The following is a 27030-nucleotide window of genomic DNA, read 5'->3' on the forward strand; positions in this document are numbered from 1 at the left end:
CTTGTAAAGTGCTTAACGAAGATATGTGATATCCACTTATTAATCTAAATCGTAATATTTTTTCATTGAGGGGCATCCGATAAACATCATATATTTCAAATATTTCCTCAGATAGCTGTTAAGCCACCTGTGAAAATGCTCTGAGGAAAAGCATTCAAAAATGAATTCTATCCTAAATTATGACTAGATCGAGGACAGATTTTAGTGCCAGGTGAGAAAAGGGTCTTTCTCACGTTAAAGATCTCAGAAAGTGATCATAATGTTGCTTAGCAGGTAGGGCAGATACAATCTATTGAGTCTGTCAGTCCTCAGTGCTGCATTGTTGGGTTATGGCCACTCTTCCATATTGTCCTGTTTTTTTTGTTGTTTTTTTTTTTGCTCTGTCGTTTATCTTGTCAAACAACATAATGGCCACTGGTGCAAATGATGTGATTGTTTTAATTATACTAAGCTTTCATGAACAGCTGTTGCGGTTCTTTTCTAAAGCTGTTTAATACAATTAATGTGATTTTTGGTTGCTAGTAAGAATACCGTTCTCACACTGTTGCTGTGCTGTGCTTAGTTTCTTCTGGAAAACCTGTTTAATTTCTGTCATTTGACTTTAGCTTTAAATCGATTAACCATATAAAGAAAGCTTAAAGTGATTAATAAAACATGAACCACATGCAGATTAATCACTCAAAAACATTCAGAAATGTATTATTTAAAGCTCAGGCTCAACATGTGTCCAGTATGTTACCTCTAAGGAGACCTCGACCCAATTCAGTGAATGTTTTCAGCCATAGTCTTTTAAACCAGAAGACCAAATGACAAGCTTCAGCATACCCTGAGGCCCCCCTTAAGTGTTCTTCATCTAAAAAGTGAAGGAGTGTGTTAACAGCAGAAATATTATTATTATTATTATTATTATTATCATCATATATTATAATTTCTCGAATTGCACCACTCAGGGTGGCAGTGTGTTGGACTAGCTCCAACATACTGCCAAAGAAAAGAGTAGCTGTTGTTTTCATTCTGATATATTTAAAAAAAAAACTTAAATTCCTCCTTTTGTGGATAAAGATTGCTTTCTGGACGATTGTTCTCTCTAGTGTTGGATACTTTGCTGCTGGAAGGATTTTTGCTATATTGCTTGGATATTAGTTATGAAGTGTAACCATAGCAACAAGGTGATTTTTTATACAACTGGTTGCAGCTGGTTAACATCTCCAAAGCTCAAATAATACCTCAACCCTGAATCCCTAATGAGTTGAAAAGGAGGCATTATGGATTCAGAGCAGGAGTATAGAGAAAGAAAGGATGACGTTTAGACCATCTCCTTCGATTATGATGGACAACGTGAGATCATTGCTAAACAAGTTGGATGAACTCCAAGCCCTACAAAGGACCCAGCCAGATAATCGGGAATGCAGTATTACAGTATGTATCTCACAGAGACATGGCTGCAGGATCATATCCCCGACTCCAGCGTCTCTCTGCCTGGCTTTCTGACCATATGAGCAGACAGAGATTTAAAGAGGAGAACCAAATGCAAAGGAGATGGATTAGCAGTGTTTGTGAAAAACAGATGGTGTAATCCAGGGCATGTTATTGTAAAGCATTCTCTCTGCAGCCCAGATATTGAACCGTTAGCATTACGTTTTTGTCCCTATTATATACCCATAGAATTAACCAGTGTTATTTATGCAATGGGTGGGTTCCGGCATGAGCTATTGCCAACACTGCATGTGATGTCATCAGCTCAGTTGTTGCCATCAGCTCAGTTACAGACACAACACCCCAATGTGGATATATCTGGTGATTTTAATCATGTCTCACTCCCTGATACACTTCCAACGTTTCAACAATTTGTTAGCTGCTCTACCAGAGAAAACAAAACATTGGAATGATTTTATGCAGATGTCAAGGACTCGTACATCTCTAAAGCAAGATCTCCTCTGGGCAAATCAGACCACAATCTTGTCTTTATCTGCTCTGAATATAAACCCCTTGTTCAGAGGCAACCTGTAATAAAGAGAACTGTAAAAAGATGGTCACAGGAAGCTGAAGAAGCCCTGCGAGGTTAAGAGGCATTGACTGGGATGCACTGTGCCAGCCACAGTGTGTGACCGACAGTAAAAAGGTTTGTGTGGATAACACCATCCCCACCAGAATGGAGACATGCTTCCCCAATACCAAACCCTGGAACACCAGTGACCTAAAATACCTACTAAACAAGAAAAAAGAACCTTCATAGAGGGAGCCGGGACATTATTGACGAGTATGCAGAAGCAACTTAAAGTCAAGATAAGAGACAGCAAGGAGGTGTACAAGAAGAAGCTGGAGTGATCAGGGATGAAGAAGATCACATGCTACAGGAGATCCTTCCTGCCCACAGCCATCAGCATCTACAATGGCTCTTTCAAGAAACTTATTTGAGTTACAACATTTGATTTACCTTTGGGATTAATAATTTTGAACTGAATAATATGTTTTGTTTTGATCTCACTGTGTACACAAAGAAAAGCCTTTACAACACAAGAGTGACTGACTAGTTCTGTAGGAGAGGGGTGGTCCCCACTATGGACTTTGGAATTCAATAGATCTTTTTGCTGCACAAAAATCTAAAAAAACCAAAAGGAGTAAAATAACACTACGGGACTCAGTATGGGCTCATTTAGACTTCATGGGTTGGTTTAATCAACTATATGCTCTCCGACAGCAGATATACAGTAATCATCTATCACACTAATCAATAAGATGGAGTTTCCTCAAAGGCTTCTCCATTTTTCCTTTGTCAGAGAGTAAACATCAAGGACGGAAACCCACTATCCAAGCCATCTCCCGGGATACACAGTGGTGGGGAGGAGGAGCCAGAGCCAGATGATGAGCCCCACCTTCCTCTTCCTCCCCCCATGGAGATCATGAAGGATCCCTCAGCTCCAGAAGACAAGGTAACCAGGGATGTGTTGATTTCTCAGATATTTTATTTAGACTATTAGTCTTTGGTTCATATCAAAACTCTGAGACTTCCAGACCTCCAATAAAATATAGACCCTTTTACTTATTTCTTCTATTTTAATTTTCACAGATTTTATTTAATTTTATTTGGAATTTAATATTTTTCTTATCTTCCAATCACACTCTTTCTAATTTGATAATTTTTATTGCATGAACAAGCAACCATATTTTTCCATAAGAAGTACCCAAACCTGAAGGTGTAACATTAACGTTTCTACGGGCAGTTTTTTTTTGCCTTGCTCATTAACAGCTTTGCTTTCTTGGCACTTGTTTTTAGTATTGTGCTATGGTGAAATGTTCCTTTAACTGGTTTCTCACTGCACGTTTTCCTCCTTTCTTTCTAATTCAACCTTTTGCTCCTTCTGTCTTCCTCTCCAAGTCTTCGTCCTTGTTAACTTCTCTGCAGTCGTCCTCTGACACCCCCAGCGCTGCAGAGCTGGTTAGCGCCATAGAGAAACTCGTTAAAACCAAGATGGTGAGTGATCAGCTAGAGGATAGAATTATTTTTTGTACAAAATCAGAAGTAGAAGAACAAGTGTCCAGAAGATAACTTTTTTTTTTTTTTCAAATCAGGGTATTTTCTAAGAAGCCACCTCAGACCCATAAAACTCTCACAACCAGCAACAGCAAATCACCACCTAATCTTTACACAGCTTCTACATGTATACATACATTTGATAGATAAAAGTAGGTGGGCATTAGACAGACAGTAAATTATAGTGATAGATGTGAGAATCAATCACCATAATTCCTTAAATTGCACTTGACTTCTATTGTGTCTTAGGAAAGCTTTTTATTACCCTTTTATGAAACACCAAAACTGCAATACATTTAAAATAACAATAGCTGACCAAGATAAAAAATAACTGTAATGGTTGAATTTAAATTAAAATAGAACAATAAACTATAACCAAATAAAATAAGTATTAAAATAAAGAAAATAAGGTTGGCAACTGGCACCATAAACTGTTAAAATATTGCCCAACTGAAGCAGAGAGATAGGTGTATCTAGGAGTCTCTAACAGATTAGCGAACCTTAAATTTCCACATGGAGATCAAGGGTGTCAAATTTAGACAAATATGGAGACCTGTAAAAACAGGCAATACAATCTTGATCATGACATGGACTGGAAGCCAGTGTAGAGGCAAGCACAGCTATGATGTGTAAAAATGTATTGAGCTGTACCGTTTAGGAGGTCAAATTGTCCAAATATGATTTCAGTTTTACATTTGTTCGGGATAAGTTAGTTTCTATCAATGTTTGTAAATTTTGCTTGGTATGAAAATAATTATGCCTGTTTGCTAGAATTTGTCAGCAAAAAAGGGGAAACAATATTGTACTTTTATAGAAAAATAACCAAAAGAAGGCATATTTAAAGAAAAAGGACGGGACCTAGAATAGATCCTTGATGTTTCCCACAAGGTGAAGTGGATCAAGAAGAAAACTTACCTAAACAACTAAATGGTTTACAATGGGTATGCTGGATGGTTGCTATACTTTTCCTAAAATGAAAAGGTTTAAATGGCAAATAGCTTTAGGTTTACAACAAATGATCAAATGTAATGTGAATGAGTTTAAACTGCTTCGACCTTCATGAATATGTAAATTAACAACTTTTACATTTCTAAAAAATTAATTAATCCAACAAGACCATAAAATTCAAATCTCTAAAAGTTAAGTTAGAAGGTAGAAGTGGATGTGCACAGTTTAAAAGCAAGAGAGCTCCTTGAATTTCTGAGATATTTGGCATTGATTAACTTGATTAAAAAATGACAAAGACTAATTTAAAACAGTAACATTTCAGTGCTTTTTGTCCATTTGTAAGCTGGACTGTTTCAGGTGTTGTAGCTCAGTGTTACTATAGGAAGCTGTTTTTACTCTACAATGTTAGTGCAGTTCATGCTGACCAACAAGAGCAACACTGTGTCTGACAGTTGTTTGAATCTAAGTTCTGCTTAGGTCAGGTTTTACTCCCACTGTAGTTTCACTTCAATCTTAAGGCAGGCTGAAGCTGTTAATTGGTCTGGGAACCTCATTTTATGCTGAAAACGACAAAGTTAGGGACAATTCTGTGGATTGTGCACTGATGTAGTTTGAGCTCCATCAGAACTTCATCCTCAAAGAAAAGCAAATATTTCCAAATGAGTTATTTTTTAGAAACGGCACTTTTTTGAATTTGCTCTCTGTAGTTTTTTTGTTGCTAACAAAATTTGCTCATTTCAAACTGCCTACAGTTTTCTACCAGATAACTAAAATGTTGATGCAGTGCTGGAGTAGAAGCTCTAGGATGTTACCTAACCTACCATCACACCTACCTTATGCTGACTGATGAAGGCACAGTGGATTGTTTTTATTAGAGGACATTTGTTTAAAATTAGGTGCAAGGCCTCTCTCTGTTCAGCAAGAAGCTCATAGGCATGATGTGCAGTCACAGTAAGCAAAGCAGAAGAGGTGGCTTGCTGCCGAGGAGACCCTTTCAGCTGCTGCCTCCTGCTGTCAAGAAACACCAACACCCTGAATGCCCTTTCTGAATATTTGCACTCGTTACATTTGTAATTGTGCTCATTTCCTGTCATGTCTTCAGACTGTGGAACCGTACCCAGGCTTCATCGCTCCATCTGTACCGGAACAAGAGACTTCAGCCCAGGCTCGAAACTCTGAACTGGACCAGAAAGCCAAAGCTATGAGACACCGGACGTGAGTATTAAGGCTAATTTTCTTCTACACTGGTGCGACCCGCAGCATCCCTGTTCTGTTATAGTTAGTATGATTAAATCAGCTGAAGGTGATAATGTGGCAGATCTGTCCATGTTTGGGTTTGTTTGTTCAGGTTTGTTCTAAACGAGCTCATTCAGACAGAGAAGGACTACGTCAAAGACCTGGGTACTGTGGTTGAGGTAAAGCATTGATCCTCTGCTGGCATCAGTCAGGGCGATGCTGAATACAGAGGGCACAGCAGCTTCATCATCAGTTTCTGTGTCTCTGCAGGGCTTTATGAAGCGGATCGAAGAGAAGAGCGTTCCAGAGGACATGAAGGGAAAGGAGAAAATAGTATTTGGAAACATTCACCGAATTTATGACTGGCACAGAGAGTAAGTCTCCAAGATGGTCTCCATGTACTAAAGTTGGAATCATTGTGAGGCAGACTGTAGCTGCTGCTAATATTCCTCTGATTTGTCTCAGCTTTTTTGTAGGAGAGCTGGAGAAATGTGTTGATGAAAACGAGCTCCTCCCTGAACTCTTCATCAAACATGTAATTGAAATGGAAAGGCAGAATAATGAAAAAGCTCTCACTGTTATGAACTGTGTGAAGACAGGATATTTGTGTTGCAGGAGAGAAGACTGCACATGTACGTGGTTTACTGTCAGAACAAACCCAAATCAGAGTACATCGTTGCAGAATATGACAAATACTTTGATGTAAGTAATCTTTGGACTTTCTTGACAGTCTGAACTTGAATAAATCTCTCAGCAGAATGGCTTTTTATTTAATTTTTTTATTAAAGTAGACTCATTCACACCAGTCCTCGTTAACATGTTCACTTTTTTACTTGCTCTTATTGTCCCAGGATTGTAATTTTAACTGGTATCTTGTCAAAAGCATCTAATCAGACATATGTGTTTTGTTGTTTTCCCGCTTTCAGGGCATCCAGCAGGACATTCAGTCCAAACTGAGCATTAGTGACTTCCTCATCAAACCCATCCAGAGAATCACCAAGTACCAGCTGCTACTAAAGGTACCAAGCAATGAAACGACAACAACACAAATCTGTTACATGTCTTTTTAACTGTGGCCTGGCATCATTTTCTGTCACCATTGCATTTCCCTGAGCCTACAGACACAGTTTGAATTCTGTGTAACCATGTCTGAGCTGACTCTCTTCTTCATTACTGCTAACAATAACATGTCCATTGCGTCTTCCGGTGTGTCTTACAGAGCCTTTCAAAAGTATTTATACCCTTCAGGCATTTCAAAATTTTTTCATTACAAACACAAAACCTTGGTGTATTTAAGAAGGGTATTATGTGATAAACAAAAACTATCACCCCACAACTATCATTGTGGGGTGGAAATAAAACGATGCATGATTGCAAGTTCTTTGGGGTATGTCTCTACCAGCTTTTCACTTCTAGTGTTTAAAATGTTTTCCCATTCGTTTATGCAAAATAGCTCAAGCTTAGAGTGAATGGAGAGCATCTGTGGAAAAAATTTATTTTTTTCCATAGTCCACCAATTCTCAATTGTATTTAGGCCTGGACTTTGACTGGGCCATTCTAAGAAAGGCTCAAGTCTTTTGGAGCCTCTAAAGTGTTTTCTTCCCAGAGTGCTGTCCTCTTTCTATTTTCAGATGAGTGAACAGAGCTCAGTAGATGTTCAGAGCTTGGGGAATTGTTTTATAACCTAACTCTGCTTTAAATTTCTCCACAACTTTTCCCTGACGTGTTTGCTGTGTTCCTTGGTCTTCATGATGTTGTTTGGTCACTAATACCGTACCGCTGATTTCTAAAGCACCTAAAAAACAATATGAAAGCTGGCTAAAGTGCTGTAAGAAAACAGTAAGCGAGAGAACAGGAATGAAACAATAAAACAGATATAAGTTAATACATGGGAGCTATAGGAAATTAAAAAGTTTACAGGTACATACATGTACGTACATGAAAACTCACACTTGGTTAAAAGCCATGGAGAAAGTGTGTTTTTAAATGAGCGTTAAAAACAGCAAGAGATGGAGCCTCTGTGACCTGCAGCTACATCTCATTCCATGTTTTAGGAGCTAAAAGTGCAAATGCTCTGTCTCCTCTGGATTTATAAAATTTCTTTGGGACAGTCAAAAGCATCTGGCTAGCCTATCTAAGAGTATGCAGTGTAAGGGGGAAGCGGCTCAGACACATGAGAAGGGGTAAGACCATTAACAGACATAAAAACAGACAGAAGGAAGAGTAGTCGTCTTGCAATCAGAAGGTTGTGGGTTCGATTCCAGCTTCCTCCTGCAATATGTCGATGTGCCCCTGGGCAAGGCACTTAACCTCAAGTTGCCTACCAATCTGCGTGTCGGTGAATGAATGTGTGAGCATTAGTGGTTAGTGGTCTGTATGACTGGAAAGGCGCTATATAAGTTCAGTTCATTTACCATTTACATAAAAACAAAATGGATTTAAATTTGAAAAGGAAGCCACTTAAAGGATGCTTAAACCAGATGTTTAAACATGTTTGCTTGTACCTGTTAAAAATCATGGAGCAGCATTTTGTAGCAGCAGTAGACATGAGATGGAGCCCTGGCTAACTACGATTAAAACAGAGTTCCAATAATCCAGGCATGAGGTGATAAAACTATGTATCGCCGTCTCTATGGTGGTATCTAGAGAAGACGAGCTTGATTTTTAACAGCTGCCTCAATTGAAACAAGGACCACAGCATTGACCAGTGAGTCCAGTTATAGGCTGGTTGCATTTTTACACCTAAATTAGTGATGCTGGATTTTTTATTTGGGCCCAAAGAGGAACAGTCAATGAAATGGTTACAGCTGAAGCCACTGCATTTCGAAAGCATGACATCAATATTTTTTCATGAAAATTGAAGAAATGCAGTGTCATCATTCTCCTCATGTCAACAAGACAATCAAAGAGAGGGTTAAAGAACCATTAATTTTCAAAAGGAAATAGACTTGACAGTCATCACCATAAAAACGAAATGCCAAACAATGCTTTCTAAAAATAGCAGCGAGTTGTAGCAAGTAAAGAGAGAACAGGAGAGGATCAAGAATGGAGCCCTGGTACCCCCCAGGGGAGGGTGACAAAAGATGAGGTAAAATTCTCCTATCAGAGAGGTAGGACCTAAACCACTGCAGAGCTAGTGGTGCCCACCCACTGCTCCAGTGTGGAGATGAGAATGTTATGGTCCACCTTGTCAGAAGTAAAACACAGTCACCAGAATCTGTCACTAAAAACACGTAATTAAAAACCCTTAACAGAGCAAATTCAGTGCTGTATGTTTTAAACCCAGATGGGAATACTTACAAAAACTTTAGATTCATCTAGGAAGGTTTTCTTCTGGGTGTGAACAATTGTTTCCAAAGTTTTGGACCAGAGACTTTTACATGCGCGCCTTTACGGTTCTTCAAAGGGTATGAATACTTTTTCAAGGCACTGTGGTTTGTGAACTGACCGGTGTGTCACTGAAAGGATATTAATTTGGTGCTTAATTTTTTTCCACAGGACTACCTGAAGTACAGCTATAAGGCAGGCATAGACTGTAAACAAATTGAGGTAATCCAAATCTATTATGCAGAAAGAAAATATTTTAGGGAGCATTTAGAGTCTAGCCTGAATCAAGAATGTGTAAATGTTTTTCCTGAAACTGATAGGATATTTATTCTGCCTAAAATGTATGGGATTCTTGTAAAAGTTCTCTCTTATTACAGAAAGCTGTCGAGCTTATGTCTGAGGTTCCTAAACTGTGCAATGACATGATGAATCTGGGCCGGCTTCAGGGATACGAGGTGTGTTTCCTACCAACATTTCACTCTCACTGCATAGCTTAAATCATTCTGACAGTTCAGATTTTAAAGCCATCCTGGCTGTCTCTTCAGGGAAATCTGGCCAATCAGGGCAAACTACTGCAGCAGGAAACTTTCTTCGTGACTGAGCAGGATGCTGGTGTCCTGTCACGATCCAAAGAACGCAGAGTCTTCCTCTTTGAGCAGATCGTCATCTTCAGTGAGCTGCTCAGGAAAGGCTCATCCACACCTGGCTACCAGTTCAAAAAGAGCATTAAGGTGGGTAAACGATCCTGTCAGTGTGGCAGATAATCAAGTGATTATAGTGCAACTTACTGACCTTAAAGGAGCTCAGAACATTTTATTTATAGGTGACCGAACAGGTCACAACATGGTGCCTTTTTAATATTATATGGTAGAACAAACAGAAAATAGCCATGATGAATGGCATAAAAATAATTCCTGGATTCCCCCACAGGTGACTAACCTGGGTCTAGAGGAGACTGTCGATAACGACCCATGCAAGTTTGTCCTGTGCTCCCGCGGCTCGTCAGAACGTTTCACTCTGCAGGCCGCCAACGTCGACATCAAGCAGGTGTGGGTTGGGCACATTCAGAACATCCTGGATGCTCAGAACGACTTCCTGTCAGGTGCTGACACACACAAACATGCAAACAAAAAAAACCTGAATCCTTCGTGATGTAAATTAACTGAGATACTGCTGGTTCACATCTGCCTTACTGATGTTGGACCATAAGATTTAATGTAAGATGAGATTCAATGTTGACGTGTATTTAGCCCATCGAGTTAGATCTGTCCTTATTTATTAGCTGCTACACTAACAGAAACAGTGTTGGCAGGCTTGGTAGCCTGCTCATCATCACATTTGCCATATGAAATTACCCAGATACTGAAAACTCAGCGGCTTGTTTGGCCCTGATCTATGGTCCCACATTAGAAAGCTTGGAGCACATGAGAAGGTTGCGCTGAGGGGAAGACGGACACTACCAGAGCAGGAGGATGGGGCAACAGAACGAGATGAAAATTAACAGTTAACCAACAGTAGCAAGGAAATTAGGGAGCATTGTATCACTGTACGATGGTAGAATTCACCGACCCATTCTTTCACAACATTTTGTAGAACCAGTGTTCATGCCTAGGTGCTATTATTATTATCCATTTTCAGTGGAAGTGATTCAAGCTTGAATTTGATCATTTGGAAAGGTGACCAAATACGTTTGGCAAAACTATGTATCTTTGTCCCATATAACTCTTTTTAGAACATTTTTCTTTGTACCTTGACAAAACTTTAAAGATCTTGTGTTCCTTCTGTCATCAATGAAATAAAAGTATTCTGGAAGGGCAAGAGAAGAAATTGTAATTTTATCAGACAAAAATATTCAATATTTTGTTAACAGCTTAACAAAAAAACATCAACTCCAACCTTTGTGTGTGTGTGCTTGCAGCTCTGCAGTCTCCCATCGTGTACCAGCAGGGTCAAAACAAAGAGAGCGGCTCATCTCTGATCAGGCGGCCCTCCTCATCGGGGAATAGGCCATCTTCATCCTCTCACAGCCGGCCGTCCTCAGCCCTCGGCTTCAGTGATAAGGACATGGAGAGAGGGAAGAGCCCATTAAAAGTGTCTACCTCCAATGGCGGCTCATCTTGCTTTGAGCCCAGTGTAAGTTTGTTCAGGTATTTTGGTGTATCTTTCTTTAACTTGTTCAAGTACATCTCAAACTCTGCAACTCTGCTACTCAGGTGGCCCTAAAGACAATAGTACACTGTTTGAGATTACAGAATGTCTAGCACATACTCTGCTCTGGCTCTAACATAGCTCCTTCACTGACAGCTTCACTGTGACTAACTTGAGTCACATGCAATGTGTTGTCTGATGGCACAGAACTACCTTTTGCCAATAAGGAAACCCTGAAAGTTTAACCAAATAAAAACGTGTCACCTTTTTGCGGTGGAGCAGTAATGTATCCGAGGGTATGATGTAGGTGAAGGTACACCTACATCATACCCTTTAGGAACCTGCTTGGTTCTCTTGGAGGATTACATATAAATATCCACGAATGTATCCCACCCTGAAGGTTAGCCTGTTTGATCAATTCCAAAAGCTGCTTTGTTGTGTGTTTGGGATCATTGTCTTGTTTCAAGGTTTTACTAACTAGCTATGAGTATAAAGTCAAAGATGGTCTTCCTTCATTATCCCACTTTTGCAATGCACCAGTACCATTAGCAGCAAAACAGCCCCACTGCATAATGTTGCCACCACCATGCTTGACACAGTGTTCTTAGGTATGAAATCCTTGCCTTGATTCCTCCCAGTGTTTCTCCAGAGAGTATTTGGCTTATACAGGTATTGGCTGTACATTTGAGCTTTATTTGAGCTTGAAAGTGAGAAACATGTTGATTCTCTGCACTGCTGTGCTCCCTCACCACCTCCTCCTTCTCTGCCTCTCCTATCCTCAGCATGATGATGGCGGTTGTAATGGTCTTTTCTCCAACATGCGCGTCACTCAGGACTACTCTGCACTCAAAGAGAATGAAATCTGCGTCAGTAGAGGAGACGTGGTCCAAGTCCTGGCCACCAATCAGCAGAACATGTACCTCGTTTTCCGGCCAGCTGACAGCCAATCACCTGATGCCGAGGGCTGGTTGCCGGGGCACGTTCTTGGCCCATCAACAAAGCCCATAAAAGACTCTTTCTCAACTTCCTCCTTCCCGACAGCTGTGGCAGATGCCAACAACATCAAGTAAGTCCCCCCCACCCCTCTTCCACCCCCACCAGCACTTGTTTGGCAGACAGACACCACTGGACTGGGTGAGCGGGTGGAAGCTCCATCTGCCTGGTTTTGTTTGTGTTGTTTTCCTGAGTGGGCTCCTAACTCCTCACTGCCTGTACCCTCACCTCCTAATTCCTCACCCCATCACCCCTCCTGCTGTTCTCTGTTTGGACAGGACACAGAAGGATTTTGACTGAGTCACTGTTCTTTGGAGCGCTAAACTCAACCCCCCACCCTGACCCCTAACTTGCTGCCAGGTTGCTGCAGGGACATTTGTTGAGAAGTCCACTTCTTGTGGCCTGAAAGCAAACAAATACACACACTGATCCAACCGAAATAGACTGGATAGAAAATGTAGCTGACTCTGTCCATGTGGAGCTAAAACCTGACTTTTTTCAGTTCTAACAACCTGCTTCTATTCTTTTGTACTTTTTGTTTGTACTGTTTTTTTGACAGAATAAAACTCCCCTGGGCCCTTCAGGTGAATTCTGTTCTCCGTAGAGGAGAAGATTTATTTTGTTGTCTGTGGCAATCTGTATACATTTGTGTTGATTCTTGTTCTTGTTTTTCTTTCATGTTAATTATTGTTTTATTTCTTAGACAAAGTTGGATTTCTTTCCTTCTTTGTGTTGATTTTTTTTCACTGTACAGAGTTCATTTTCTTATATCTGACCAAGGCTCTAGAACATTCCTGTTATAAAACAAATGCCATTTGCACTATTTATGGAGATAAAAAATATGAATGAAGTCAGGCTGTGCAATATGTTTGATTAAATGGCAGCACTCAGCTTTGTTCTGTCCGTGGTCTAATAAGGATTTTAGATGTTTTTTAAATATGTAAAATAAACCTTTTGGATATGAGCATGGTTAGTGCAGAAGCGTGAAGGTGAACATGTTTTGTTCTGCTTTAGAATGGAGATGGTATGTAGTTTTTAATATTTGTAAATAAATTACAAGAGTAAACTGAATCTGCCTGCATTTCTGCATACACCAAGAATATACTACTACTAATACTATTTGTAAATATGAAAGAAAAAAAATTTCCTGTTGGAGAGAAGCTTTTTCAAGACATGAACTACTGAGGTTAAGCATGTTTTCACTGCTTCTAGCATTCCTGTCTTTGAAAACCAAAGATCCTGAGTAGCTGCTGGTCATTTCACCTCAGTGCCATTTCATACTTTTATAGCTTAGGTTGTTCTGTACCAAACGTATTCAGGTTCTAAACGAAGCCACCTGCCACGGGGTGTTCCATACCACCCACAAATCAGTTCAACCCTGTCTGGGGAACATTTAGAATGAGCTTTGACTATTCTACTTATAGTCTACTGCAGGGAAATATGGTTTCATGAGTCCAATAAATCATATACACCAACAGGAGGTCACTAAGTTTGATTTGATCAAGGGTCAGAGTATGTCATATTTGATGAAAATAAAGTTAGATCAATGGGATAAGAACCAAAATAAAGAAATTTCGCTTGATGCAAAGTCTCCAATTACAATATACATAAAATTTAAATATATTTGAGTATTTCATCCCATCATTTATGAAAATACCTTAATAAAATATAACAATGAACTCATGTTCATTAAGTACATGGCTTCAAAATGGTTTCATGGGTATGAAATGGATGGGTGTGAACTGACCTGGAGCCATTCTGGGTTTATTCAGAGATATGTGTGAAGTGTGATTGTTTTCACCGTTTACTTCTTTTTTGTTGCTGTAGTGACTTTTTGGTTAAGTTTGTCTTTGAGTTCTTACTAACCTCCATGGTTTGATACTCCACACAAGAAGCAACCCTCAGACTGTAGCATTAAAAACCCAAATACAAAGAGCATTGATTAAATCAAAGAGAGAAGAAATGTGACTACTTCAAGACCAACAAGACCAAGCAGATAAAGTTTGGTACTTAGAGCCATAAATCCATACAGATCCAATTTATGTCTAGTTATAAAGAATGAAATGCAGTTAAAATTTAATTCAAATCTATCCAGTTTATTTTAGTCCAATCATATAGTCCGATTTAGATCCAATTACAGACAGTCCAATTCCATCCTAATGATAAAACAGGACCATCGACATCAGCTGACTGGCATTTAATGGCAAAAATGTATTTTTTTAAGGAAGCCCACCTGATTGCATTGAGTCAGTGATTTTGCATCATCTTTATCCTAAGCATGCATGTGGCAACAGAAGACAGGAGCAACTCCCTTTTAACTGGAAGAACCTCCAGCAGAACCAGGCCCATTATGAGCAACAATCTCGAGGAAATGAAAAGTCAAACAATCAGAGCTCCCTGCATCTCTTCAGAAAACCTCATTTTGAATATCATCTACATCAGATGTTTTTTGAGTGAAATGTAACACGGATAATATGTTTCTACAATGGATGTGTAGACAACCTCCTGTTCATTGGTACACCTTTTTGGCCTTATGTCTATTAAAATATTGCTGACATTGCATCAGAGATCCAGTTCCAGCTGTTTCAGGGTTAGCATCTGCATCTGTTTGAAATTAGGACAACATCCTCTTTAGTGTTTTAATCAGTCTCTATGATGTCTAAATAAATTGCATTATTTCTGTGTTTTTTTTATGTAAAACAATTATAAATGATAGAGAACAGATGGCACACTCTCAGTAATATATAGTGATTATAATAAACTGACAGAACCCACCACAGGAAGCTACTTAACTGCTACGCTGAAGTATTTATACCTCTTAAATTGTTACATTACAGCTACAAACGTCATTGTATTTCAAATGGGTTTTATGTGATAAACCATGACATCATAGTTCTCAATGTAAAAGTACAAGGCAATTATTTATTTATTTATTAACATAATTGATAATTTATCAAAAGAAAAGCCTGAAAATTGTAGGGGCCATTTGTATTAGTTTCCTTTACTCTGACACCCCTAAATATAATGCAGTGTAACAAACAGCCCCAAGAAGTCCCCTTGTTAGTAAACGGTCCATCTATGGGAAATTTGGTCAAATCCGAATCAGAGAGGAAGCCAGGCAAAGGTGGTTGAACAACCATATGTCCATGTAGGAAATATGACAGACATCTGGAAGAAGGTGCTCTGATCAGATGAGACCGAAACAAATTTGTTTGTACTCGTACTCGTCGTCTTCCACTTTATCCGGGACCTGGTCGCTGGGGCAGCAGACTCAGCAGAGACACCCAGACATCCCTCTCCCCAGACACCTCCTCCAGCTCCTCTGGGGGGAGTCCAAGGTGTTCCCAGGCCAGCCGAGAGACAGAGTCCCTGCAGCGTGTCCTGGGCTGTCCCCTGAGCCTCCCGAAGAAGGCGTCCAGGAGGCATCCGATATAGATGCCCGAGCCACCTCAACTGGCTCCTCTCGATGTGGAGGAGCAGTCGCTTTACTCCGAGCCCCTCCCGGATGGCCGAGCTCCTCTCCCTAAGGGAGGAACCTCATTTCAGCCGCTTGTATCTGGGATCTCCTTCTTTTGGTCATGACCCAGAGTTCATGGCCATAAGTGAGGGTAGGAACGTAGACCGACCCGTAAATCGAGAGCTTCACTTTCTTGGCTAGAGGGGGCCAGCAGGACCACATCATCCGCAAAAAGAAGAGATCCCCAAACAAGACCCCCTCCGGCCCTTGGCTGTGCCTAGAAATCCTGTCCATAAAAGTTATGAACAGGACCGGTGACAAAGGGCAGCCCTGCCGGAGTCCAACATGCACTGGGAACAGGTCCAACTTAGTGCCGGCAATGCGGACCAAACTCCTGCTCCGCTTTTACAGACACCGGATGGCCCCTAATAGAGGGCCCCCGATTCCATACTCCTAGAGCACCCCCCACAGGGCATCACGAGGGACACAGTCGAATGCCTTCTCCAGGTCCACAAAACAGATGTGGACCAGTTGGGCAAACTCCCATGAACCCTCGTGTACCCTGTAGAGGGTATAGAGATGGTCCAGTGTTCCACGGCTGGGACGAAACCACACTACTCCTCCTGAAGCTGAGGTTCAACTATCGGCCGGACTCTCCTCTCCAATACCCTGGTGTAGGCCTTACCGGGGAGGCTGAGGAGCCAATTTTTGTACTACATAATAAATGTTGTGTGAGATATACAGCTAAACACCCTGAACACACCATACACAAGGTGACATGTGGTGGTGGCGGCATCATGCTGAGGAGATGTTTGTCCTTAGAAGTGGAAAGCAAGCAGGTTTGCCGATGAGAAGATGGGCCTAGCTAATTACAAATACTACTGTTAGAGGTTGCAACACACATCAGGGCGAGGTTCACCTTTCAGCAGGGCGGTAACCCTTAACATACACGCATGGCAACAATGAAATTGTTTATGTTGAAGCATATTCAAGTCCAGACCTGAATATATCTAGTAGTCTTTGGCAAGATATAAAAGTTGCTGTCCAAAGATGCTCTTCATCCGATCTAATTGAACATGAACTAGATGACATGCCACACCTTGCAGATCATTCTGAAAATGTTTGAAAGCCATTTATTCTTTTCTGTTCGCTTTATGATTAGGAGCTACTTTGTGTTGATATATCCCATAAAATCCCAATGAAACACAGTTAGTGGCTGTATTGCTAAAATGTTCAGACTATGAATACTTTTGCCAGGCACAATTTCCTGGTCTTCCTGTTATCCCTGGATTATAGTAATTCTCCTTTGATATTACAGTCAAACGGTTAATTGCAGCCCTGCCTTCTTCACAACAAGTTCTACCTTGTTGTTGAGGTCCTTTAATCTCATTTCATATGTTCTCCCAACACCTGTTAATCAACAGCACCAAGAAACTCTTTGCATGCTCATCAGTCTTTATTGTGCAACATGTATTGTATGATTAAAGCTACATCTACTGTTAAAAAAGTAAATCTGCTTTTTCATCTAGGAATTGATGTAGTTGGATATGAGAAAAAAATTATCAGGTTCTAAAACTATTCTAATCTAACATTAACTGTAAAAACAAAACATATTCTCTACTGTCACTATTAAAAGGAGCGCAAATAGAGAACCTATACCTGAAAACAAACATACACACCCTTGCCGCCAATACTGTTACCTCTGGAAAGGCAAGAGTTTTGACAGAGAGCTGATCTGGTGCATGGAGGTAGGTGTAAGAAATTATTTGCTCCTTTACAAATTTCTTGTTTTTGCTCTTTTCTCATAAAATTTATTATCACACATAGACACCCAGAGTAAATACAAAATTCAATTTCTTGGCAGAATTGTTTTATGTCAGTCACGTTTTAGGGTTTAGGAACATGGATGACCTGTATAAGACCCCAGCATCCTCATCGGATATACAGTTTAAACAATTTATTTACTCTGTACAAAAATAAACCCTTTTTAACATTAAATCAGACTGAACCTTTGCTATTTTAGGACATGTTAGGTCATGTTGGCAACATGCCATAATTCAAACATTTACACTGAGATTACTCTGTTTTAATAATTTGTAAAAGCCCAGATGATGATTGTCTTTGTGAGGTTCTGAAAGGTCATGGAAGTACTCTGAGGCTCATCTGAGGAAGTATTTTAAGTCAGAACCTCAAACACAAGGTTTGCCTGCTTGACATAAAATCAAAAATCAGGCAAAATATAAATTTTGGATTTCCACAAGTTTGGGTCAACCATGGCTACAACTTTTAGATGCCTGAAAGTGCCAAATGAAAACAATTATATGCAAGGAATACACACTGTTCTGTGTCATAGAGATGAATGTGTTTCTGTGAGAAATGTGAGAATCATCTCCTGAAGAAAAGTAGAAGACCTTGTGGAGCTGCTGAGAGAACCCTAACCCTGTCCTCAACAATGCAAGTCCTGGACTGAGTTTGGCTGAAATGCCACTGAAAGAGGAAGAATTTCCCCCAAAACAACAGAAAAAGACAGATTAAAATTTGTAACTGCATTTATGAACAAAAACCTTCATTTATGGAGACATGTCCTGTACTCTGAATAAAGTTAATGTTTTTTACTATAATGACCATTATTACATTTGGAGGAAAAAGAGGGAAGGTTGCAAGCCTGAAAGCATCACCAGTATAAAGTACAATGGTGGCAGCTTCATGTTCAGGGTGCACTTCACAAAAAAGGGAAGAAATTTATTTTTAAATACTGAAGCAACATCTCAAGACATCAGCCAGGAAGTCCCACACATTCTGCTGTGGGACAGAGTTGTGTTTATTCGCTAGGCAAAATGTCTGCATGACCCACAAAGGCACATGTTGAAAGAGAGTGGGCAACTTACTGATACTTAACATACCAGAAGGTAAAGTTAACCTTTAAGGTTTTGTCTGTGGCAGGTCCCCCTTCTGCTTGGGAATCGAGGGCATTACTTCATCCAGCAGCAAACCGTACTCCAGTGACCAAGGGCCTCTGACCTTGTCCTCCTATAATGTAGTTCCAAAGAAATCACGGGGAATAAAAGGACTTCTCCAAGAACTAAAAAAATTAAATATGTACACTTTATGGTAAATCCTCTGATCATTTATTAAACCATTACACTAAGAAACAGTTTGGTCGAACACAAAAAAAGTATAACTGAACACACAAAATTAACAACACCAAAAATGTACAACCAAACCAGCAGCCCGACCCTTCAGGAGGAAATAAATTAGCAATGGGCAAAACAACAGACACTTAAATCGAGATATTGGCATGGTATCAGAAAAGGTGTGAGTTGTGAAAGCATATTGATGACTGAACTAAACAGTGACTAACCCTAAGACATTGGTGCAGGAAGCAGGGAAAAATTGTTGGGTGGCTAAATTTCACACTATTTGACATTGCAAATGGATAAGAAACAGTAGTTGTCTTGATTTTACTTCCATTGAAAAAAAACCCTGTCCAGATGGGTCCCCTCTTTAGCCTCTCTTTCATCTACTTGACAAACAAGCAACAAATGCATTTAACTAATCATAATTTCATTAATAAAATAATATACTGTATATTTCACATGCTGAGATGTAGGATATCCCAAAACTAAAGCTTGTCATCAGCATCCACCAGTTTTCTATCAGATGGAAAATGTCTCAAAAGGCTGTTTTCTGCCCTCCAAATTCAGCTCAGAGGTGAATCATCTTTAAGTAATATAAGCCAACTTTACATTAAAAGTCAACGTTGAGAACAGCGCTGTAAACTCTTAATAGAAGCAATTTATTTTATGATATAAACAAACAGGCAGAGCTCTGATTGGTTCCTGCAGGTGGTGGAACTTATTAACAGAATTCATACCAAGCCTGATGGATGAAAACTGGCTGCTTTTTAAAAGCACTGAAAATCCAATTTAATTTATTAATAGATAGTTATTAACAGATTTAAATATGTGATTTCAGTTTTGAGTATAATAGAAATTGGATTTTTTATTATACCCATACAGAGGGCCTAGAGGGCACTGACATTTTCCCTCCGGCTTCATTAAAATACTCTTGACAGGAGAAGTGTATGTGAAATGAAAATCAATGACTTCACCGCTTTTAGCGAACAAAGAACCAGTGTTCTCTCACAAGTATCTTAGGCTCACTGGTCCAACATGAGCCCATAACACAATATTGAGGTAAACCTAAAAGGAAAAGCAAGCAATCCTGTCCTTATGTGTAGATAATAGATGCAGATTTTCCACTGTGCCTGCTGATACTTAAGCTATGTATTTCTCAACCAACTCTCTATCCAGCTCAGTTTCTATCTCTGTGAAGTGAACCACCGTGGCCCTGCCCTCTGTGGCCGCAGCTTTATGCAGGGAATAACACTAACAGGACCCGTCATACAAACATTAATAGAACGATCAAAATGCCTGTTCTGTCATAAAAAAATGTCTAAATAGAAAAAAAGGCTTGTTGAATCGTGTTAAAATCTCAAAGCACTAAATTCTCAAGATAATTAGTCATCTCTATAGCCAGAAGGCATTGTCTCCATAGCAACATAAAGTTTTTAATGCCACCAGATTTCACCTGTTCACAACCATTATTCTGACCCTAGAGCTGCTATTGCCTCCACAGAAGGGCAGAGCTGGACACTGCTGAGCTGTTATATGATTGGCTGCTTGATCTTTGTCATTCCTGCACTGCACAGGAAGTCTTTGTCATGGAACACACTGCGTGCCAGGAAGCGTGCCGAAACCAGGGACGGGTCCTTTCTGGGTTTCAGGAGTCAAGAAAACAGCCTCCTCCGTAAACCCAAAGATGGCACAGTCACCCCCCTCCCACTTGCCCTGCCAAGTTCCAGCCACAAGGCAAAAGTGAGTATGGCTGGCTGATGGTTTCCATTGCTGATGTCATGTGTCTGTGCTAAAACTCTTTTAATCCAGCCCCACTTTATTTTTTCCTTCTCCTTCAATACAATCTGAATGACTTCAACAAGTATTGGTTTAAAAGCAGCAATAAAATCCTGTTTTCTTTGCACTTCTTATGATGTGTATGTTATTAAATCTGTCACACAGATCTCTAAACAAATGGCTATGGTGAATGGAGACAAAGTGAGAAACACATTGTTACTTGCTTCTGTTGGTAGTTCACTTGGACAATGAGCAACTCCTGGGTTTTCCATTTGCAACGGTGATTGTTCTGTATTTAATTTGTCTCAAGTTGGAATTTCTGAATTCCACAAAGGAAAAACAATTCTGGAATTCTAATGTGAAAAGTAGTCTCCACACTAACCTTCATCTTAATAACCACTGTGGCCTTTGCTTGTCTAAACCGTAGTTATTAAAGTTATTGTTGAACAATTTCTCCTGTTTGTACTTCTGATTATCTGTATTTCATTCCATGAGTGGCTGCGCTGTGTTTCAACTGTTACCATTAACATTGGTTAGTTTGGCCACTGAACACAACAGCAAACCGTACTGATTTGTAGACTTGCTACTTAAGCAAAGCTAACTAGGTGATCTCAAATGGAGATGTTAATTCCACCTTCAAAAGTAAGTGGAACGCATCAAAACTCTGGGGAGTTGGACATGACATCTTTCCAAGGTTTGAGTTGTGACTTCCAAGGCCAAAGGAACGTTCCATAGTGCATTGCAAGTCCATGTTAAAGTCCACATAAGGTCCACACCGATCAGCCAGTTACTCTGAAAGTTAGTACACAAGCTTGATGTTTATTTTCGGTTTGTTTGGTTTTGTGCAAAGTTTAAAAGCACCAACTGAGAAGCACTAAGAAGAGAAATGGAAGGTTACTTCTCAGGCAAAATCTGAAATGCCCTTAAGGTAAAAACAAGAAAGTGACTTTCTTTTTGTGTTTTGCTGTTTTTTTCATCCTATTTCTGCATGAATAGAAGGTATATGTCCTTCTGTTTAAGTTTGGCCAAATTTTCTGTTCTAAACTCATCATTCAATAAAGGTTTGGTGAACATCTGACTGCATGGATGTTAAATTATGTTCATCTGTCAACAGTAAAACTTTTATTGTTGAAGGATGTTTAAATGTTTCTGAAATAGATTGGGTGTTCAGTAAGTTGCATTGAGATGAGTTTTTCCTGAAGCTTGGAATTTCTCCTGTTTAATCTTTCATCCACATAGGAAACATTTGGTGAAGTTGATGATCAAACAAAGTTCTTCATTACCACATCTTAAAAGTTCATATTGATGAAGAGCGTTGAACAAATGTGTGAAGACTAAAAGCAACTGCATTTAAATCTAGGCCCACTTATACTGTAGTGAATGAATAGTTAGAAATGATGCCTGAAACTTGAATCATGACATTGTTTGGTTAATATTCTAAATCTTCTTATCCATTTTAATTAAACCATAAAACTCCGATAGGGTGGTCAGGGTCAGAAATGTTGAAATGCTGTATGACACTCAGCACAACCACTCGCACACATTTAAAGGCAAATTAGAATCTTCTGTGTTTTTGGACAGTGGGGAGGATACCAGAATATCCTGGGAAAATCCTTTGATGAGAACAAACTCAAAGCTATAATTCTTTGAATTTGGAGAACAATACTGTCCATATCATTGTCATTTTTAGTCATAAAGGCATAAATTCTGTCAGAATCTTAAAAGTTCATATTGATGAAGAGCGTTGAACAAATGTGTGAAGACTAAAAGCAACTGCATTTAAATCTAGGCCCACTTATACTGTAGTGAATGAATAGTTAGAAATGATGCCTGAAACTTGAATCATGACATTGTTTGGTTAATATTCTAAATCTTCTTATCCATTTTAATTAAACCATAAAACTCAGATAGGGTGGTCAGGGTCAGAAATGTTGAAATGCTGTATGACACCCAGCGCAACCACTCGCACACATTTAAAGGCAAATTAGAATCTTCTGTGTTTTTGGACAGTGGGGAGGATACCAGAATATCCTGGGAAAATCCTTTGATGAGAACAAACTCAAAGCTATAATTCTTTGAATTTGGAGAACAATACTGTCCATATCATTGTCATTTTTAGTCATAAAGGCATAAATTCTGTCAGAATCTTAAAAGTTCATATTGATGAAGAGCGTTGAACAAATGTGTGAAGACTAAAAGCAACTGCATTTAAATCTAGGCCCACTTATACTGTAGTGAATGAATAGTTAGAAATGATGCCTGAAACTTGAATCATGACATTGTTTGGTTAATATTCTAAATCTTCTTATCCATTTTAATTAAACCATAAAACTCAGATAGGGTGGTCAGGGTCAGAAATGTTGAAATGCTGTATGACACCCAGCGCAACCACTCGCACACATTTAAAGGCAAATTAGAATCTTCTGTGTTTTTGGACAGTGGGGAGGATACCAGAATATCCTGGGAAAATCCTTTGATGAGAACAAACTCAAAGCTATAATTCTTTGAATTTGGAGAACAATACTGTCCATATCATTGTCATTTTTAGTCATAAAGGCATAAATTATGTCAGTGTTTCTCCATAAAAATAAAGCATTTTTTAAGATAAAGAGCAGGATGATCAGAGATGGTTTAAAGTAATAAAAAAAAATCCAACAAGTGACTTCCAGGGTACCTAAAATGTGTGTTTCCCTGTCAATAAAAACACATTTCATAATGTTTCAGGTCATATCTTAACATTTGTGGATTTATTAATAATCTCTACATTCTGTTTTATCCCACTCAGCCAAACTATATCTTGTTTGCATCTTTTTCTTTTCCAGTGATCTCTTGGTAACCCTCATCTGCCTTTTCTCTTTTACTCACACAAACTTCTTCTCTCCCCTTTCCCCCCCGTTGCTCTTGTCCTGTTTCACTGATGTCAACCAGGACCTGCACACTTCAGATGAGTCAGAAAGTGAGGAAGACCTTGACCCAAAGACAGGCATGGAGGTAATAGGCGTCTAATCATTGTAAAACGAAATGCAGTGCTGTCGAAAAGTATTTTTCCCCGCTATATATTCTGTTTTTTGTCATGTTTAAATGTTTAATATTATCAAACACATTTTTAGACAAAGATAACCTGATATATGAACATATGCATTTTTTAAATGAGGATTTTACCTATTTACCCAACCTGATCCTGTGTGAAAATATAATTTCCCTTTGTGTTAAATCATGATTTAATTGTGATTAACTATATTGTTGATGAGTTCCATTAGCCACACCCAGACCTGATCACTGCCAGACCTTTAGAAGACATTACATAAACGGAAACTGTCACTGATATTTATCAGTCTTTAAAGTGTTACAAAGTCATTTCTAAGGCTTTGGGACTCCAGTGGACCAGAGTAAGAGCCTTAACAGCAGTAAAACTTGAACCAAAACAACTGCTGACCAAAAAGAACCCAATAGCTACCTTCTCACAAATCCCAAGACTTTTGGAAAATATTCTAAGGGCTAATGAAACATAAATGGAACTCATGTGAATTCCCCTTCCATCTGGTCTAAAACTAAAACAGAATATCTCGTACCAACATAAGTAGTGTGATGGCCTGCGGCTAATTTCCTCCCTCAGGAACTGGAACAAGAATGTCCAACAATCCGTTTGGGTTATTTTGCATTTATTCAGCTGTCTGACTGGTATCTTTTGTAAAAACACTGTATATATACATATTCACAAAAAAAATTTTTTTTTTTTATTTTTTATTTTACCTTTTATACAGGGGCTGCACGGTGGCACAGTTGGTAGTACTGTTGCCTTGCAGCAAGAAGGTCCTGGGTTCAATTCCCAGCCGGGGGTCTTTCTGCATGGAGTGTGCATGTTGTCCCCATGCATGCGTGGGTTCTCACCAGGTACTCCGGCTTCCTCCCACAGTCCAAAGACATGCCTGTTAGGTTAATTGGTCACTCTAAATTGCCCTTAGGTGTATGAATGAGTTTGTGCATGGTTGTTTGTGTGTTGCCCTGCGATGGACTGGCGACCTGTCCAGGGTGTACCCCGTCTCTCACCCATAAACTGCTGGAGATAGGCACCAGCTTCCCCGTGACCCACTATGGAATAAGTGGTAGAAAATGACTGACTGACTTTTTATACATTTATATTTAAAATGTCATCATTGAGAGGCAAGTGGAACCAAAGTCAAATTCCTTATTTGTTTTCAAGAACTTGGTAAATACAGCTAAGTTTGATTACATTTAAATGTGACAAAAAAGCAAAAACTGAAGCAATCAGTTAGTGGCCAAATACATTTTTATTGCATATATATCTTACTTTTCTTCACCGGATGACTCAATATTCTGAGACGTTAATGAAATAACTGGTTCAGATTACAAAGAGATATAGTCTTTTCAGCTTTTTTAACAAGCTGATAAAAAGGCTGGCTCTGTTGTGGGTACTCCTCTGGAGATCATTGTGGAAAGACGGATTCTTCATAAAATGAAGAACATCATGGAGAACCCTGAGCATTCTCTTCATGAGACTGTCCTACAACAACAGAGTGTCTTCAGTCAGAGGCTTCTTCAGATCTGCTGTAAGACGGAGCGCTACAGGAGATCCTTCCTGCCCACAGCCATTAGCATCTACAGCGGCTCTTTGAGGAAACCTTCATAATATGAGCTATAACAACATTTAATTTCCCTTTGGGATTAATAAAGTATTTTTGAATTGAATTGAATTGAATTGTGATGGCTGTCCTTAGGCACTCAGCAGGAGATACTTCCATCCGTCTTGTAACTTTTTGCTCACATGCACATCTAATTTATAAGCAAATTAGTTTTTATAAAGCTTCAAACAACTTATAATTGGATGAGATATTGCACACAGCGGACAATAACCGGACAGTTTTATTGTTAGGTTTGTGCTGTGGAGCACGAACAGTAGACCAGTCAGAGATGTTGAGCTTACCAACACGACAGTCACGAAACTTGGCTTGATCCCTATTGTAACATAATTTGAACCCATAACCTGCCCAAACTGTTTAGAGTAAGGTCCAAAACTCTATTTTCTTAGTTTTTGTCTTTTACAATCTGGAATTTAAAATTATTTTTATGGGAGGTGTATTATTTAAGTTACTCAATAAAAAGTAATACATTTAAAAATGCAAAAGTTGTTTTATTTTGAGACAAAAATGAAACGGGAAAACAATTGAATTCCTGAATGCATGACCCTCTAAAGTCGACCAATATAGAACCATTTTTTACAGGAATTACATCAGCAAGCCCCTCTGTAATCTTCAGAGATAGACACATCAAGCTTCTGGAGTCTTTGCCTATTTTTTATTGAAAAAGAGAACCGTGCCACCGAAACTATTGCAGGTTATGTTACCTCGCCAAAATGTATTACACTTTTTAAGTTATACCACTGATTCTTGATTGGATTGATTTCTGGAACCTGCTGGAAGCAGATTTCTGGAACCTGCATTACAAGATACAGGGGTTGGACAATGAAACTGAAACACCTGTCATTTTAATGTGGGAAGTTTCATGGCTAAATTGGACCAGCCTGGTAGCCGGTCTTCATTGATTGCACATTGCACCAGTAAGAGCAGAGTGTGAAGGTTCAATTAGCAGGGTAAGAGCACAGTTTTGCTCAACATATTCAAATGCACACAACATTATGGGTGACATACCAGAGTTCAAAAGAGGACAAATTGTTGGCGTACGTCTTGCTGGCACATCTGTGACCAAGACAGCAAGTCTTTGTGCTGTATCAAGAGCCACTTTATCCAGGGTAATGTCAGAATACCACCAAGAAGGACGAACCACATCCACCAGGATTAACTGTGGACGCAAGAGGAAGCTGCCTGAAAGGGATGTTCGGGTGCTAACCCGGATTGTATCCAAAAAACATAAAACCACGGCTGCGCAAATCACGGCAGAATTAAATGTGCACTTCAACCCTCCTGTTTCCACCAGAACTGTCCGTCGGGAGCTCCACAGGGTCAACAGGGTATACACGGCCGGGCTGCTATAGCCAAACCTTTGGTCACTCATGCCAATGCCAAACATCGGTTTCAATGGTACAAGGAGCGCAAATCTTGGGCTGTGGACAATGTGAAACATGTATAGTTCTCTGATGAGTCCACCTTTACTGTTTTCCCCACATCTGGGAGAATTACGATGTGGAGAAGCCACAAAGAAGCGTTACCACCCAGACTGTTGCATGCCCAGAGTGAAGCATGGGGGTGGATCAGTGATGGTTTGGGCTGCCATATCATGGCATTCCCTTGGACCAATATTTGTGCTAGATGGGCGCGTCACTGCCAAGGACTACCAAACCATTCTTGAGGACCATGTGCATCCAATGGTCCAAACCTTGTATCCTGAAGGTGATGCTGTGTATAAGGATGACAAAGCACCAATACACACAACAAGACTGGTGAAAGATTGGTTTCATGAACATGAAAGTGAAGCTGAACATCTCCCATGGCCTG

General features: G+C 39.6%; 1 protein-coding gene across 3 annotated transcripts in view; it reads left to right on the top strand.

Moving 5' to 3' along the window:
* kalrna (kalirin RhoGEF kinase a) overlaps positions 1 to 27030 on the top strand; it is a 255676-nt gene that overhangs the window by 205865 nt on the left and 22781 nt on the right. Inside the window, exons 43-58 of one of the 3 annotated variants that reach the window (XM_047369632.1) lie at positions 2781 to 2933; positions 3380 to 3475; positions 5586 to 5698; positions 5832 to 5898; positions 5990 to 6093; positions 6185 to 6254; positions 6335 to 6421; positions 6646 to 6738; positions 9218 to 9268; positions 9424 to 9501; positions 9592 to 9777; positions 9977 to 10148; positions 10965 to 11179; positions 11977 to 12260; positions 20356 to 20521; positions 23486 to 23548. In XM_047369632.1, coding sequence (XP_047225588.1) covers positions 2781 to 2933; positions 3380 to 3475; positions 5586 to 5698; positions 5832 to 5898; positions 5990 to 6093; positions 6185 to 6254; positions 6335 to 6421; positions 6646 to 6738; positions 9218 to 9268; positions 9424 to 9501; positions 9592 to 9777; positions 9977 to 10148; positions 10965 to 11179; positions 11977 to 12260; positions 20356 to 20521; positions 23486 to 23548 — 1998 coding nt within the window. Of the gene's footprint in view, positions 1 to 2780; positions 2934 to 3379; positions 3476 to 5585; positions 5699 to 5831; positions 5899 to 5989; positions 6094 to 6184; positions 6255 to 6334; positions 6422 to 6645; positions 6739 to 9217; positions 9269 to 9423; positions 9502 to 9591; positions 9778 to 9976; positions 10149 to 10964; positions 11180 to 11976; positions 12261 to 12465; positions 13259 to 20355; positions 20522 to 23485; positions 23549 to 27030 lie in introns of those variants that run through there. The other 2 variants (XM_047369633.1, XM_047369634.1) reach the window with 2 other exon arrangements.

This window comes from Girardinichthys multiradiatus, chromosome 7, assembly GCF_021462225.1.
Source record: "Girardinichthys multiradiatus isolate DD_20200921_A chromosome 7, DD_fGirMul_XY1, whole genome shotgun sequence".
Classification (NCBI taxonomy): domain Eukaryota; kingdom Metazoa; phylum Chordata; class Actinopteri; order Cyprinodontiformes; family Goodeidae; genus Girardinichthys; species Girardinichthys multiradiatus.